This window comes from Leiobunum rupestre, chromosome 6 (assembly GCF_980474605.1).
Source record: "Leiobunum rupestre chromosome 6, qqLeiRupe1.1.hap1, whole genome shotgun sequence".
Lineage (NCBI taxonomy): Eukaryota > Metazoa > Arthropoda > Arachnida > Opiliones > Sclerosomatidae > Leiobunum > Leiobunum rupestre.
The window spans coordinates 42,931,582-42,948,016 of record NC_143389.1 but is presented as its reverse complement, the minus strand read 5'-3'; the positions used below and the strand labels follow the sequence as shown (position 1 = coordinate 42,948,016).

At 35.9% G+C, this 16,435-nt stretch overlaps 3 protein-coding genes across 3 annotated transcripts; 2 read left to right on the top strand and 1 right to left on the bottom strand.

The window, feature by feature from the left end:
• Positions 1-405: 405 nt before the first annotated feature.
• SerRS (Seryl-tRNA synthetase) lies at positions 406-2,935 on the top strand. Its single transcript, XM_090177335.1, has 11 exons — positions 406-626; positions 692-762; positions 839-922; positions 974-1,132; positions 1,189-1,329; positions 1,395-1,550; positions 1,614-1,835; positions 1,892-2,021; positions 2,076-2,233; positions 2,555-2,684; positions 2,776-2,935. Exons 1-11 carry the CDS (start codon positions 491-493, stop codon positions 2,880-2,882), a joined length of 1,494 nt encoding a protein of 497 aa, XP_090033461.1. The 5' UTR covers positions 406-490; the 3' UTR covers positions 2,883-2,935.
• Positions 2,912-7,183, bottom strand: LOC149941057 (protein SHQ1 homolog). The gene is made up of 14 exons (XM_090177333.1): positions 7,045-7,183; positions 5,462-5,561; positions 5,330-5,397; positions 5,194-5,258; positions 5,013-5,135; positions 4,804-4,949; positions 4,627-4,739; positions 4,454-4,560; positions 4,228-4,382; positions 4,108-4,161; positions 3,919-4,042; positions 3,735-3,855; positions 3,502-3,541; positions 2,912-3,269 (listed from the first exon to the last, which is right to left on the bottom strand). Exons 2-14 carry the CDS (start codon positions 5,534-5,536, stop codon positions 2,952-2,954), a joined length of 1,509 nt encoding a protein of 502 aa, XP_090033459.1. The 5' UTR covers positions 5,537-5,561; positions 7,045-7,183; the 3' UTR covers positions 2,912-2,951.
• On the top strand, positions 5,617-6,370 carry LOC149941058 (uncharacterized). Its single transcript, XM_090179414.1, has 5 exons — positions 5,617-5,759; positions 5,832-5,867; positions 5,922-6,062; positions 6,133-6,272; positions 6,335-6,370. Exons 1-5 carry the CDS (start codon positions 5,648-5,650, stop codon positions 6,368-6,370), a joined length of 465 nt encoding a protein of 154 aa, XP_090035540.1. The 5' UTR covers positions 5,617-5,647.
• Positions 7,184-16,435: the final 9,252 nt, after the last annotated feature.

Sequence of the window (16,435 nt, the reverse complement as noted above, 5' to 3'; positions counted from 1 at the left end):
AGGGAGCAACAGAGCCAATGGAAGACGTGCCTCCTTTTTGGAGTTGCCCTTTTTGTCCCAATGGAACATGTTTTATTCCAGGAGCGCTCAGAGGACTCCAATGGAAAACGCCATTTGGCTTGGAAATTTGTTTTGACAATGACATTTTTGGACAGAGAACGTCCTGGGCTTCAAAACAAGCCCGCATTCATTCGTTTTTATTACTATCGATTTTTCGTGCAACCAACACTTTAATATAATGTCAGATCTGTTTTATGTTATTCCACGTGACCATATTTACTTAGTTTAAATTGTTTCTATGAGATGGCACTACTATCGCGATTCCACTCTGATGGCAGCCTTCTAGCTGGTACGTCCCCGCCCAATCCAATCGTACTTCTAGTATAATTTCTATTTCTATGGGAACAGCACTGTTGCCATGGTGGCAGTTTGAAAGCCTCGTTCTTTCTGTCAAGAGTAATTTAATTTGAAATTATTATAATTATTAATCATGGTGTTGGATATTGAATTATTTCGTGACGATAAAGGAGGAGATTCTAATAAACTAAGGGAAAATCAGAGAAAACGTTTTAAAGACATAACGCTAGTTGATAGAATTGTTGTGGCTGATACCGCATGGAGACGACGTAAATCAAAAATGAAATGATGCAACTTTTATTCATTTACTAAAAACCAATTTATTTTTTCTTAGTGCGGGGCCAACTGGATATTTTAAATAAATTTAAGAATCTATGCAGCAAAGAAATAGGGAACAAAATAAAGGTTTCCGACTTTTTGTATTATTCTAACAAACCTTTAACATATGCAGAATTAAACTTTGTTCCTCCTCTTTTTGAAGAAAAAAGAACCTATAGGCGAAAGTGGACCTTTACCACAAGAGTTGCTTAATCAATTAGACAATTTAACAGCAGAACTTCTTCAGGTATAAATGTAAAAAAAAATTCTTAGCTGTTTTTTAATATAGCTTTTGTAGTCTCTTAGCATTAATCAAATTAAAACTGTGCGCAATTTGTTGGATGATAAATTAGAGAAGTGTACGCAAGAAGTGGCTCAAAGGGAAGCAGAGCGTAATGAATCCATAAAAGAAATTGGTAATCTGCTTCATGATTCTGTCATCATTAGCAATGATGAGGTATAATGATGCTTATGATAAAATGAATGAAAAGTTACTGAAATATTAACATGCAGGATGAAAATGGAGTGGTCCGAACTTGGGGTGATATAGAAGTGCAAAAGAAATACTCTCATGTTGATCTAATTACAATGATTGATGGCATGGACGGAGAAAGGGGTTCAAGAACTGCTGGTGGAAGAGGATACTATCTATTAGTAATTACACTTAGAACTATTGCATATGTATAAGAAAAATTACATTGTTATTCCCAACTTTTAAGAATGCAGCTGTGTTTTTAGAGCATGCCTTAGTGCAGCTTTCACTACGATTGCTTTATAAAAAAGGCTACAAACCAGTTTATACCCCATTTTTTATGCGAAAAGACGTAATGCAAGAAGTTGCTCAACTCAGCCAATTTGATGAGGAACTTTACAAGGTTTATAATCATGGTTATATTATTCTTTTTGAAAGCTTACATTTAACCAATTTTTTTTTCTAGGTCATTGGCAAAGAACATGACAAAACGGGGGAGACTAAAGTTGCTGAAAAATATCTTATCGCTACTTCAGAACAGCCTCTCGCTGCCTTCCACAAAGACGAATGGCTTCCTAATGATATTTTTCCTATCCGTTACGCTGGCATTTCCACTTGCTTCAGACAAGAAGTTGGGTCTCATGGACGAGATACCAGGGGAATTTTTAGAGTTCATCAGTTTGAAAAAGTAATGAGAAACTTCATAAAGCTTTCTGAACCAAAATTTTACTATGGTCTTTTTAGGTTGAGCAGTTCTGCCTCACTTCACCCCATGATAACAAATCTTGGGAAATGTTTGATGAAATGGTCGCTAATGCTGAAGAATTCTGCCAAGTTTTAGGAATTCCTTACCGGATAGTTAGCATTGTCTCAGGTATAAGGTTATTATTTGCGCACAAGTAAGCCAAATAATTATCTTTTAAAACAGGGGCGTTAAATAATGCCGCGGCCAAAAAATTAGACCTGGAAGCTTGGTTTCCTGGATCTAAAGCCTACCGCGAGTTAGTATCTTGTTCCAATTGTTTGGATTATCAAGCGAGAAGGTTACAAGTTCGATACGGACAGACTAAAAAAATGAATGCGCAGGTAATAACTCCACTTATTTACTAGGGTTGTGTCTACCTCGAATAAGTAATTGGAGAATACTCGTTAATTACTGAGTACCAAAAAACTGCATACACGGGTAACCGATTACTTATAAGCTGCTCTATAAACTTCGGAGTATTTTAGTTTTTTCTATCCTCCTTGCTTCAAACATTGGGGGGGGGGGGGGGGGGTAATAAATGGTACCAACAAAGTTGTGGAAGTCATGATTCATTTGAAGTCATATTTTTCTGCATTGAAAGTTACAGCCAAACTATTTACTTTTTTAAGACAATTATTAATTTTTACACTCATTAAAATCAGGTGGATTACGTTCATATGCTTAATGCAACTATGTGTGCCACTACTAGAGTTATTTGCGCAATTCTAGAAAATAATCAGACTGAGAGAGGAATAAGAGTTCCCGAAGCTTTGAAACAATTTATGCCACCTGGTAATAACTAAAGATTATATTACCCAAATTTTTAGAACTAGCGAGTAGAATTATTAATTAATAATGAATGATATTATCCTTTATTACTTAGGCCTAGAACATGAAATCCCATTTGTAAAACCAGCGCCTATTGAAGAAAGCGAAAACAAGAAACAGAAGAAGCAAAAAGAGGGGCAAATTAACAAAAAAGAAGAGTAACCTAATGTTGCCTTAATTTTCTTTACATTATTAATAAAGAGACATAAAATAATTACCATTCACCTTTATTCATCTTCTCCTTTCGTGACTTAATTCATCTTTACCAAAAATTAAACAATCATCTTCACTGTCACTGCTAGATTCATTATCATCAGAGTCAATTTCACTGTCACTTTGTGATGTACTTGAACAGTCGTCAGAGTCCGTACTGCCTTCGGAGCTTTCATCAGACATTAAATTATCATTATTTTTTTGCAAATTTAACTGTCCCATTTTCTGATCTATTTCAACTGTTTCATTAGAATTGTCATTTTCCTCTAAAGCTAATCTGGCTGCTTCCTCCAACTCCACTAACTCGAGACCAACATCGCATTTTTCTATGGATACCTACAATTTATAAAATCTTATTAAATTGCACTTATGAAATATTTGCAGGGCCGCCTTATCCATAAGGCGGATTAGGCAAAGTGCCTACGAAAATTTTAGGAAACATGAGGGCCTATGATTCCATATATTAAGGCCTACGAATGTCCGAAAAGTCGGTAATTGAGAGATTTTTGCCTAAGGCCTACGGAAAGGTTAAAACGGCCCTGAATATTCGGGGTAGAAACCACATTACTTGAGACAAAGCTTCTGCCATTTTTATAAAAACTGAGTTTCTGCACAAAACACAAATTTTAAGTTTTAGAAATAAAAATTAAAGTGGCTATACGAGGGGCTGATCACTACGCGTAATCGGTGTACAGGCTTCCCGAAGAAAGTACGTAATCTCCGCGTAATGCGCGTGATCCCTGATTACGTAATTGGTGTACAGCCAAATTCGCAGTGAACAGCCCCTTGTGGCTAACGTACTTCAAACTTTGAATCCAAACGCATATATCCGTAATATATAGTTCATTTAGCAAATAATAAGGATCACTCTCATTAAATATACAGTGAATGTCTAAGAAACACTTTAAAACCATTTTGGATCCTACAAGAAAAGACAATTTGAAAATTCACCTCCAACATCACATGAAAATCAAAGAAAAATCACCTAAGGACAATAAAGCCGTCGTATCTTGTATTATACGTTTAGATAGTTCCCAATTTCTGTGCAGAGGATGACAGACGCTTCTTCGAACAAAAGAGAGTACTACTGAATCCATGGAAAAAAAACTCTTAAAATAAAAAGAGTTTTAAAACAACAACGAAAAAAAATTTGTAATTTACACCTTTAACCTACATCGAGCCAGCTTAAAGTAGAGCTTAATTTAGTAATGGTCCAAGCACTTTCAACCTATAAACCAAGTTTTTCAATACTTTTGCCAGTAATATGGTAAAATTAAAGTTCAATTACGCATACTGTAGTTTCCCCTTCCGTTGTTCGATAATTATAACAGTAGGCAAGAAGAATGTCTATAATACCAAGTAAAACTTGTTGTTTCATACTATGATCTAACAGATATTCCCTATTGGGTAAATTCCTCATTCTCTCCCTCTCAGCATCTGTAAACTTCACTGGAAAAAAAACAAAATTTACTGTTAATTTTAATTAAAATTCATTAACTTTCCAATACAACGTTACTTGCCAGATATCTCTTCATCAGAATTCTGCCCTTTTTGTTTATACAGATCTACAAAATAAGGAAGGTAATCGAGAAGCATTTTTACATCACTGTCTTGGTATAGATCGGCTCTGTTGAAGTTAAATTGCAGTTAAATACTGAAAAACCAAAATAGTACTTTAGCTTTGAATAAGTACAAGTAATGGTCATCGCTAAACTGCTCTTGTTCTATTTCAGTTTTTTCCTTTTTCCGCTGAAAAACTGTTTTTCTATCAGGGTCTTTTACATCAACCAGGTCTGGAATTTCATCCTTTAATTATAAAAATGTAGACATCAGTGATTATCTTCATCAAAAGTCAATAATAAACACTTACTCTTAATTTCGTAAAAACCCCTGTTTTTTGGTTCGCAAATCCATAGTAAGAATTTTCAACAAGTACCCCTTCATCTTCTGTGTACTGATTTTGAATAATATCCCAGCAGTATTCTTCCTCATCACTGTCCTCCAATTTATTTTCCCCTAATTACCTGACTGTTATTTTGAGATTCTAAGTATTTCTATTTGAAGAGCTGATCATATTACCAACAACTTCTATAACGGGAGACTTGAAAGCTGGTTTTCTTGTTGAAAGAAGTTTAGTTTGGAAATCTAAGCCTTCAAAAAACTGACCCTCAACTGCTTTTGGTACTTTAATAGTAAAAGACCCTAAAATAAGATAATTTTAGATTGCAAACATGTTTTCTCCCAGGTATGTGCAATGTACCCTTTTCAACGTCATATGTGGCGCTTTCTTCACCATTTTCTACAACGTCAGCAGGTAGTAATAGTCTATATTTAGAAAAATATATAATGAAGAAATAACTAAGGTTTTTCAAATCATGAGTGTAATATATAATAACCTAAGAAAATAAGGTTTGGAATAGAATCTGAATTCTCTTTCAAAAAATTCAACTTCTGTTTCAGAGACCTATTTAGAAAAAAGTTTTAATTTATGTTATCATTAAATTTAAAATAAAAACAGGTTATCTCACTTTTGTGTAAGGTGCTTTTATAGTAACAATGAGGAACTTATCATCTTGAATTAGGTTAAAAGCTGGAGTTATCATGATTGTTAGTGATAAACGTTTTCATCTAAAAACAATAGAAGGTTGATAAGCAACATTTTATAAGACAATTCAATGTTATAGTGTCTCTTTAATTAGCCTTAACTTAACAGAATGTACAAAATAGTAAGTTTATTCATTTTAAGTTTAGTATGTTTAAATTTGGCAATAGAAATACCAATAAAAACAAGTATCACTACTGATAAGGACAAAGCTATTGGACAACGTATTGATTATATTACATTAAAAATTAATACTAATAAAGTCAGTAAAATAATTTATTTTTATAAATTACTAGCATTGCTGTGCTATGGATGTTCAGCTATTCTGACAGGTTAAAACCTTAACACTCATCAAATATTCAAATAATTAATAAAGGTGTATGTAGAACTGCACAAGACTCTGAAGGGCTCTTATGGACGCAAATCACAAATAAATAAGGAATTGCAAAGAGTATGCAAAACTGAGAACTATTTGGTGTATAAATTTAGCCCTCCAAAAATGGTTAAAGCCTGTGAATATCTTAAAGGTGAATAATGCTGAAATTTATGTATAAACTTTACTATATTATTTGTTCTTTACATATTTCTGATATCCAGATAACTATGAAAGTGAGTTACTGCAAGCTCTTTCTTCATTCTACAAGAAGTTCAACGTCATAGATAACCATTTACTTAAACAACAATTTTGTATAACTGAAATTGGAGCTTGTAATCAAATACCAAATGGAGAAGAATTGGTATAAAACATTACACATGTTTATATTTTTTGAAGTTAATCTGACATAGGATATTTGTTTAGATGTCTCAAGAAGAGGAAAAAGCTAATGAATTATAAGTTAATACACTAGCATAATTGTATCTATTTGCTAACAAATATATGTAATTCTATTATAATGTTTAATAGCTATTTTTAACTTTGGTTACAAAACTTAAAATAAATATTTTACATACCTAATATAATTAAACAAGTATGAGCAGAGAAAACAATAGGTACATTATTTTGCAAGTAAGTAAGGAGATAACTTCCAAAATCAATGTGAAGAGATATAAGCTACATTTTCAATTAGAGAAATGCCTACTAAGGCATCAACTTAAAAAATACCCATCCGTGGTGTCGAACGATTGTACAAAATTAATGCTTACAGCACTATAGGAATCAAATTTCAATGTTACCTGTAACCTATGGTCTCAGAGAAATGCTACACCAAAAAACCCTTGATTGCTTATAAGTATCAAAAAGTGGTAGTGGCCTTGGAGATTAAGACACTTTTGTTCAGAATTAGCATGACAAAAATGCTTTTCCAAGAGCAATAGACACTTTGAACTACAGGGTAATCCCACCCCTGTGACATTTCATAATCTACACTGGCATCTAAGATGCTTCTACACTGACCAACTAAAGAAAGGATAGTACCATCAATTTCCTGCAGGTATCACCATTTCACCCCATAAGATAACTAGAATTGGTCCAAGAATAAACACAGGCCTCACAATATAAATGCAACTTACCAAGTATTATACAGAAATTCCAATAAGATAACTTGACCTTAAAATGTATAGCATGACCACCTTAAAACTATAATTAAATTATTAATAATAAAGAAATCTCATACATTAAATAGGCTCTAAGCTTTGGCAAATGAAAATACTATAGTTTAGGCCTTGACCTTTGTTTCAAGCACGGAGGTCTCCGAGGCTTCACTGTTCTCACCATTGAGCTGATTCTAGAGCCACAATTAATGTCTTCTATGGCTGGGATCTTTAGGTCAGTGGCGTCACCTATCTTTCATAGAAAATATACACTCTTTTACGAAGTCGGCCATTTCATTACGGGCCTAATTTAAACAAGTTGGCAAGCTTGCCAAAATATACCTCTCCTCGGAAGAATTGTTCCTAGTGGTATTAATTTCTCGAGATGACCCTTAAAGATATATCTCCGCAATTCAGAGTTATTTACTAATAACGTAATCCCGGTTCCATCGCGCCCGGTACAAAATTTTAATTATAATTCAAATAAATGAGACGAAACAACCGATTTTAATTTATTCAAAATATTATAAATTAAAGGCACTATATCACCGAAAAAAAATCGGTATTGACCTCACTTGTTTTCTAAAAAGTGATTCCATGAGGGGGTTTACATGGTCGCACTTTACGCGATAAAGGGAGCGATGTTTTTTTGGTTCGCTATGTAAACGCAAAAGTTCGATAGAAAGAGCGATCTCTTGGGGGTCCGAACGATGCGACAGCATGAGGTAGATTTTTACAATAGGAGCGACCCGAAATCGCCATAAAGACGCTGTCGAACGCTTCGTAGAGGTTTTTCCGTAAATTTCCCCCCAAAAAAACCCTGAAACATTGAATGGTCAGTGCCACACTCTTTCTGTAGTTATTATTTGAAGATGTCGAGTGACGAAGAGGGTAGTATATTATATTTATAGCATCTGCGAATAAGTCGAGAAAAGAAGAACTGTCAAGTGTTCTGCAACAAAATTCAGAACGCTTGGAAAATATGATGAAAAAATTTGACGAAGACAATCAGAAATTTTACGACGAGCAAATGAAGGCGCAAAGAGAATGGGAAGAAAATTTAATTAAAAAACAAAATGAACAAACCCAGACCATGTTCAACGACCTAATGGCAGCTCTTAGACCCAATCCTTACTAACGTTCTTTTTCCCAATTACTTTGGTAACTTTCCTTGCCGATTTCGCAAATATTATGTAGAATGCAACATGTTAATATTACTTTCGGGGCAAATGAATAGTGCACGTCCATTTTTTTCGATAGCATTCGCCATCTGCCCTTTAACCTTCCAAACGCGATCTCTACCGCCATTCTTACAGCACTGTGATAAACGTTAAATGACTCCTCTTCCGGCGAAATGTTAGGTGTTGGGTAGGGTTTAAGAAGCCAAGGTAGAAGGGGGTAAGCCGGATCTCCAAGTATCATGTAAGGGATTTTGATACCTTCGATAGTTTTAAAACCCTACAAAAATTTAGTAAAATAAATTAATGACCACAACTATCCTTGGGCTTAGCAAGTAGTTACTTTTGGAAGATAATCGGCACTCTTATATAAAGAAGACTCTTTTAAAACCGTCGCGTCGTGGGCGCTTCCAGGCATTTTAACACTGATGTTCCGAAATCTTAAAAAAAACAATTAACAATTATCGTTTATCTCAAAGACTAACCACTCAAGTAACACCATAAGTAACATAATAGAAGTATGACAAAGTAAGCGTAATTTGCACATTTCACTGAAGCTTGTTAGTCCTTAGTTACTTAATGATTTACATTGTCATTGGGAAAACCGACTATAATTAAAAATTAGCATTGAAAGTATAGGAAGTGTCATATTTATGTTTATTATGTTACTTGTGTTAACACCGATGACTAATTAAAAAGGGTTAGCCAATTGGTATTTATTAATAATACAACAAAAACTAATCCACATTTACATTATGTTGTTATCGACGACGGCTTGCAAAACAATAGATGGATAACATTTTCTATTTATGAAATCCCTGTTACCTTCTGTGGGTGGTGTTATTGGGATATGAGATCCATCTATTGATCCTATTATTTGAGGGATTTTTCCGGATCTCTCGATTTGCGAAGAAATGTCTTCAGCTTCTTCAATTTCAGGAAGTATAATAAAAGTTTCTTTCTGGCGGCAAAGAGAGTCGCAAAAACGTCTTAGGCATTTGTAAACGGTACTCTTATGCACTCCAAATTGATTGGCCACTACTCGGTATTCTGAACATGACGCTAATTTGTACAGAGCGATGGCTACTTGAATGTCTACCGAAAGGGGTTTACGGACACACATTTCCTTTGGCTCTAAATCGCTTCTTACAAGATCTACGATATATTAGAACGTCGGTGGTCGAATTAAAAAATTTTCGAGCCAATCATCATCGTCAAAATGATTAGTGACTACTCGATCCCACCAATCGGTACTCCTTGTTTTAGTCCACATCCTTCTCTTGTTACGTTCATAGGCGTTGTCAATAAAATATTGCCCAGAGATGGTACTATTTCTAACGACTAATTCGTTATAAAAGATAAGACGTCTAGCCCGTAATTCATTTTGAAGCTTATTCATAAAGACCCGATTCGAGTTTAAAATAATTTGTCTCAAATTTCTTTGCTGAATTTGGATTAAAAACCAGAAAATATTTATCAATTGAACTAAACTTACGCCGTTGTAAATATCGTCCATCTCCGCTCTTTTAAATTTTCCAAATAAAGGCACGTGCACTTTAGTAGAAAAAAACCCCAGAAAATATCAAAAAAAACCCCTAAGAACGTATCGCCCGGTTTTCCCGTCGTGCAAAGTTCGACCTTGTAAACCCGTCATCTCTATCGCGTCGAGTAAAAGGATTAGCAGCTGTGCTACTTCGAATAGTTCGACGCGGCCATGTAAACCCCCTCCATATTTACGTTCTGCATAGTGGCGACCTCGTATTTTTGCGGGAGTTTTCAAAATTACTTTCAAGGTTAGGCAGGGGGGGGGGGGAGATCGGCCGATTTTGAAAAGGGGACAGCATGTCTTGAAGATACAGGAACCGAGATATCGAGAAGTGTTCCATCCAAAGGGGGATGAACTGCTGGAGGGTAGAAACGAAAATTCGGCTATGAAAGTTTTCGACGGTCGCGCAGACCCGAGCGAAGAAGGACTCCTAGAGAGATAATCCTTTTTTTAGTTCCTGGACCGAACAAAGAGCAACTAAAGTCTCTTCCCTCGTCTAAATTCATTTCGAGGAATTTTTAAAACTAGCTTATCACCTATAGAGTAAGAACAGAAATACATGAACTGGTAAGAATGCTTCCGCAAATGCGAGATTGATAAATACATTTCGTTTACTGTATATAAAACATAGGTGAAATCCAAGGTTCTTACAAGCGGCAAATCCTCCGTGTTGATTTTATTTTATAAAAATTTAAAAAATAGAATTGCGTTTTCAATGGAGTAAATAAGGCTTACATTGGTAAAATAATAATTAATTTTATTGAAAAATAACACTTAACACTTGTTTACAAAGCGAAAGGGGAAGCCACTGGAAGAAAGGCGTTCAATACAAATAACTTTTATAGACACTCGCTACATGACCCCGAAACTGGTCCTGGTAAGTGAATAAAATGGTACTCCAATCAAGAAATAAAAATTTAATTTAAAAAAATTAGAAAATATACCTCAAAACAACAATTATCAATAATAAAATATTTCATTGAAAAACCAATTCAAAAATATTCCCTAGGAAACCTCAATATCCTAAGAAAGCTCATCAGAAATATAAATTGAATTTCATAAAAATACAAATTAAAAATCAAAATGTTATAGAAATACGAATAAAAAATTAAGACAAATCCAAAAACAATATTACAACGTAAATGACTTATTTAATCAATCTACTAAAACTATAAAAACAAAACTACCCGTTTCAAGTGAAGTAAGCTATAACCGTACTTCCACGGATAACAACCAAAAACAATATTACACAGCCTCAAGCGCATACTCCACCAAGCTCGCGCCTTTATGAACACATCGAGGTAATCCTATCACCAACACCCGTTTCAGAGGGAAATTATAATTCCGTTTCCCCCTCTTAGGGGCAACGAAATAAAAAAGACAGGAAGTAGTGAGGGGTGCGAACCTTTCACTACGGAGGGCCTGTAAAAAGGGAATTGCCTGGGATTGGGAAATTCCAAATGTTTCCACTTGAGTTCATACCAAAGACTATATATACGCTTCGCTTACTAGACAGGCGTGTTCTATGGCTCAACTTGCATACCGATTGTGGCTCCATCTCGACGCTGGTCAGAATTTTCCCCTAGCTTGAGCTGTGTTACTAGTGGCGCCGCGGGTTCAAATATTAACCCAGCTTTTACAGTGCTACAGAGGTGTTAACAGGTTTTTCCTAGGAACACGCCTGCCTAGTAAACGAAGCGTATATATAGTCTTTGGTTTATTCGATGTTTTTCGAAAGGGTCATATCGGTAACGTGGTATTTTTGAGTAAAACCCTTAGCAGTCGCGTGACGGGTTTTCTAGAAATATTATCAGATCTGTCCCACGTTTCAGTGGCGTAGCCAGGATTTGGTTTCGGGGGGGGGGCACGTCATTGAAAAAAAATATATATTTGTACGTACGACCATACGTTTCTATGTGCTCCCCCCTGACTACGCCACTGCCACGTTTTGATATTTTTTGGCAAGTCTATAACCATGGATAAAATGGAAATTATGCCTTTGGATATGGTCAATATATTAGATGAAGAATTAATCCCGTGCAAATGTAGGAATTCGTGTAGCAGAGCCGCTACTCGAGACATAAAAAACAATGTTGCCATACATACGGGAGGGGGGCACACACCCCTCCGAAATCCAATCCTGGCTACGACGCTGGCTTAAGTTGTTTAGTGTTAGCGTAAATTTCAAATGCAAATACCTAATCTTTGCTATCTATACTATATTCGTAAGTGTCTTCTGTCTGTCTTGCGTCTGTTTCTCTATAGACGTCCGAGCCGTTCAACCTAGGACCTCCAATTTCCTCACAGCTATTCCTATGGCGCAAACGCAGCGAGTCGCGCAATTTTCATCGATTTCCAATTAAGTTAATTAATTAAATCATGCATTTTTTCCCCTGGAACGGTGCCGTGAATCCTGCAACCTACATATCACACCTATACAACCAATATTTTTCTGCCTAAGTCAATTTAGCGGCTGCGCTGGGACGGGGGAAGGGTTTGGTTTATGACTCAGTCTTCACGGGATTTTAGTTCTAGCTGGGGCCCGGCCGAAACAGTCAATAATATTGTTAAAACAATCGTCACGCCTGTAAAATACTTTAATCATTGTACTTTACAACTTCATGCCTCAAATTAAAATCTAGATTTATGTTTGGCTAAAACGGGATTTGTTCTTGTAAACTTATATGTTTACAAATATAACGATCGGTCTCATCCATTAGTTTTTAATCAGAAATATTACCCTGAAATGAAAAAAAGTACATAGCATTTAACTTTAATATAAAAAAGTGTTATAATATTAGGTGTTTAGTAACCATATAATTCTTTTTGGCGTCAAACACCATCTCCGTCAATGAATCAATATAAGAATAGGTTTTTGCTTCATACAATTTTTCCAATATTGTATGATTTCGATTTTTTGCTCCAAAACATTCTGTATTGAAGTTCGCCAGATTTCGAACGGGCTCGCGGTCTATTTGAATGTTCGTTATAATCAATGGCCGCTAGCAATATTCTTGATTCTTGATTGGTAACTATCCCACCTAAGCAAAATCATTGAAATTGTATTATTTTTGAAAAATACATATTTTGACAGAACCACGGGCCAATACTGCTACCATCTGTACGGAAAATCAATACGAAATTTAGGGCCCGGGGCAAAAGTTACTCGACGGCCCTGTAGCTCTCGGTTATGGTCACCTTTCTGACTGCAGTTTTTTTATAGTTACGCCAAGTTACGTAACACCGATATTACTCTATTATATCTTGGATTAATAATAGAAGCTAAGCGTTAGCTTCTATTATTAATCCAAGATTATATTAATAAATTAGTAAGGGCGAGAAAACCGCCTCTTCCTCTTTCCCTACGGGCCACCCGTAATATTTATAACTCTGATCACATATTAAAACTTAAATATTGTGAACAAATTAAAACTTGAATATCATGAGCAAATTAAATCTTTAATATTGTGAACAAATTAAAACTTTAATATTGTGAACAAATTAAAACTTTAATATTGTGAACAAATTAAAACTTTAATATTGTGAACAAATTAAAACTTTAATATTGTGAACAAATTAAAACTTTAATATTGTGAACGAACTATAACATTAATATTGAAAACATATTAAAGTTTAATATTGTGAACAAATTTAAACTTTAATATAGTTATAGTAGGGATTGAATTGAAATTTAAGAAATCAACGAACTGATTTGCCTCGTAAATAAAAGTTTTGGACTTACCATTTATCAAAGAAATATTTTATAAACTGCAGATTTGTGAAAGATAATTAGTTTCTGTCCGTTGACCAACGCTAAAACTCTTTTTTTCGCTTTTCTCCATTTTTCGGCGGACAGTATTTATAAGCTTCTTACACTGTTCTACTCAATCAAGCAAACTTTCAAAAACTCTGTCAAAATTCATGGTATGACCCTACCCTTTCAATTTTCGCCACGACCCCCCCTCTCCGTATCTCGCCCATTAATTCTCGACCTGACAAATAGGAATGAAATATACAGCCTACAGCTATCGGCACAAGTAGAGACTAGCCACCCGCCGGGGTTCGAAATAGGAAAGCCTATTTGCGGGTTCCATATTGAACATCCTTTTTTCGATGTTCTACCCGGAAAACCAAAATGGACTCTTCTATCTTCGCCACATAGCAAACATTACCCGTCAAATACGAACAAAACTTCAGGAGGTCCGTTTCTACCCTGGCGCCATCTATTTCAAAAAATGGAACTTCAAGAAAGTTTTTTTTTTTTAAATAGGTCGTGATATAGTGCCTTTAAGCAGTTACAACAGTGAGTTAGACCAAAAATAACAGTACAAGTTCATCAGTTGAATATAATACGAAGCAAATTTTAATGAAAGAAATATCTACAGATGGTATTTGTATTTTTCTCGCTTACGAAATACTTGCCGCATGATCTTTAAAGCTCATTTTATTTCAACACTCGTAGACTTCCAGTTGATGTTGTGACACATACCGCATGAAAAAGACCAATACCGTCCAATTTCCAATATCATATAATGACTCGCACACCCAGGAAATCATTGACTGCGTTAGAAATGGTAGATATCCAAATATCCACACCAAATGTATTTACAAGAAGCAAAAACCTTACCATCAACAAAGCACAGAGAACCACTTGACTAACCGACATTTCTTAAAGCAATAAACGTTAAATTATCGCTTTTGCATTAACACAACTATATATAGAACGATAATAAAACCCATAAATAAATAACAAAAAACTAACTAACTACCCTTTAACCCTCTTATCTCGGCTGACTGCGCTAAAACAAGATTTGACCGTTGAAATTGCATACGTAATAAATTTAGACTTTAAAAACCATTAATATACTTTTTTCTAAGCTCAGTTTATAATTTTCAAAGAATCGTAACATCTATCGGTGGTTCTGTGGTTGAACATTCGCCTGTAATGCAGAAGGGCTCGGGTTCGAAACCTGGGCGGCGCTTTCTTTTTTATCAACAGAGAATACGCTACATTAGAATTACTTCGATGCAATAATTTAAATGGAACACGAAATTTCGTTCTATTTAATAAAAACCGAAATTTAATACTGTTAATTTGTAATAAACGCTTCCGATAAAGCTGAAGGTCTAATTTTCGACTAAGCGTAATAAGTGTCGGTGGTTCTGTGGTAGAACGTCCGCCTGTCAAACAGAGGTCTCGGGTTCAAATCCCGCCTGATGCGATCGCAAATTGATACTAAGACGAATACCGTAAACAATTGGTGAGACGTTTATCATAACCCTCAGCACTCGGCCCGTCCCAAAAGTCAATTAGAAGAAGTTAGAGAGAAATCGCCCATACATGCAAACACAACACACTGAACACCCACGACAGCCATAACACAAACTCAACATTCTCACATTACGCATAAACATTACAATAACATAATTTCCATTGAAACTTGGCTGCAACCGTCACGACGGTGAGCGTTAACAAAAAAACAACCATACCAAACCGCACCAACTGCCAATTACTCCGTTAACGCTCACCGGTGGTTTTGCCCATAGAAATCTCATAGGTAACTAGAATGCTGCCGTGTAACTGGCAAATGGGCCAAACGCCGTGGCAGACGATAGCCAGATCTCAGCCAATCAGAGCTCAAAGAGTGGTTCTGCCAAGAATTTAATGTCACCAGAGACAATGACGTCACCTATCTCCCGCTATAGTAGCCTCCTTGGCGGAACCACTTTACGGCCTCTCATTGGCTGAAGGTTCAAGGCGAACTGGCATCAAGCTCGGCCGTAGGCGGCAGCCAACCTTTAAACTGCAAACACGGTTTTTATTAGACTTTATCCCCGGTAACGCGTTTTGGGTTATACTCGGAGAGGTAAAAAGTACAGGCAAGGGCGCCTGCACGTGCTCATCAGCTCGAGACGTCGCTTGCAGTCCTTGCACTTCACCGCGTGAAGCGGCCTTGCATGCACTATTTGAAATCAGACCTGTAATAAAATGGCAGCTCTCACAAATAAGGATATAAAAGAGTGTATTCTTTTGACGCTCCCACTCAGTGATGGGCACTCTCCTCTTACCGTGAGAGAGGAGGTGACATGCTCAAAGCTTCCAATGGAGAGGAGCGTGAGATGAGTTTCCAAGCTATGAATTTAAGTGAGGAGAGTGAGAGGAAATAAGATTTTTCAAAGAATGGATTTGGAGTGTGAGCGAGGTTAATTTAATTAGTGAAATGCGATGAGAGGAGATCAGCTAAAAAGATAGTTTGCGGTGGTGAGAGGAGGTGAGTTTGAGTTTAGATGTAAGAAAACCAAAACAAAGGAAATATAAAAACATGACCTACTTGGAAATAATTATGTAACTTTGGCCAATAACAAAGCCCAAACGTACAATAACATAATTTGGTGACGTTAGAAGGCTATAAAGAAGTTAAAGACAGTAAATCTAACGTGGCCACCGGCCAGTGATGGTCGTTGTTCTACCCCTGTGAGAACAGTGTGAGAATCTGAGAGGAGGTGAGATGCGCTTAACTTCAAAAGGTCAGTAGCGCGAGAGGAGTTTCACAAAGTACGCATTTCAGAGAAAGGAGATTGAAAGGTGGTATTTTATAACTTCCATAAACGGAAAAGAGCGTGAGATCAGATCTGATTTTTCAAC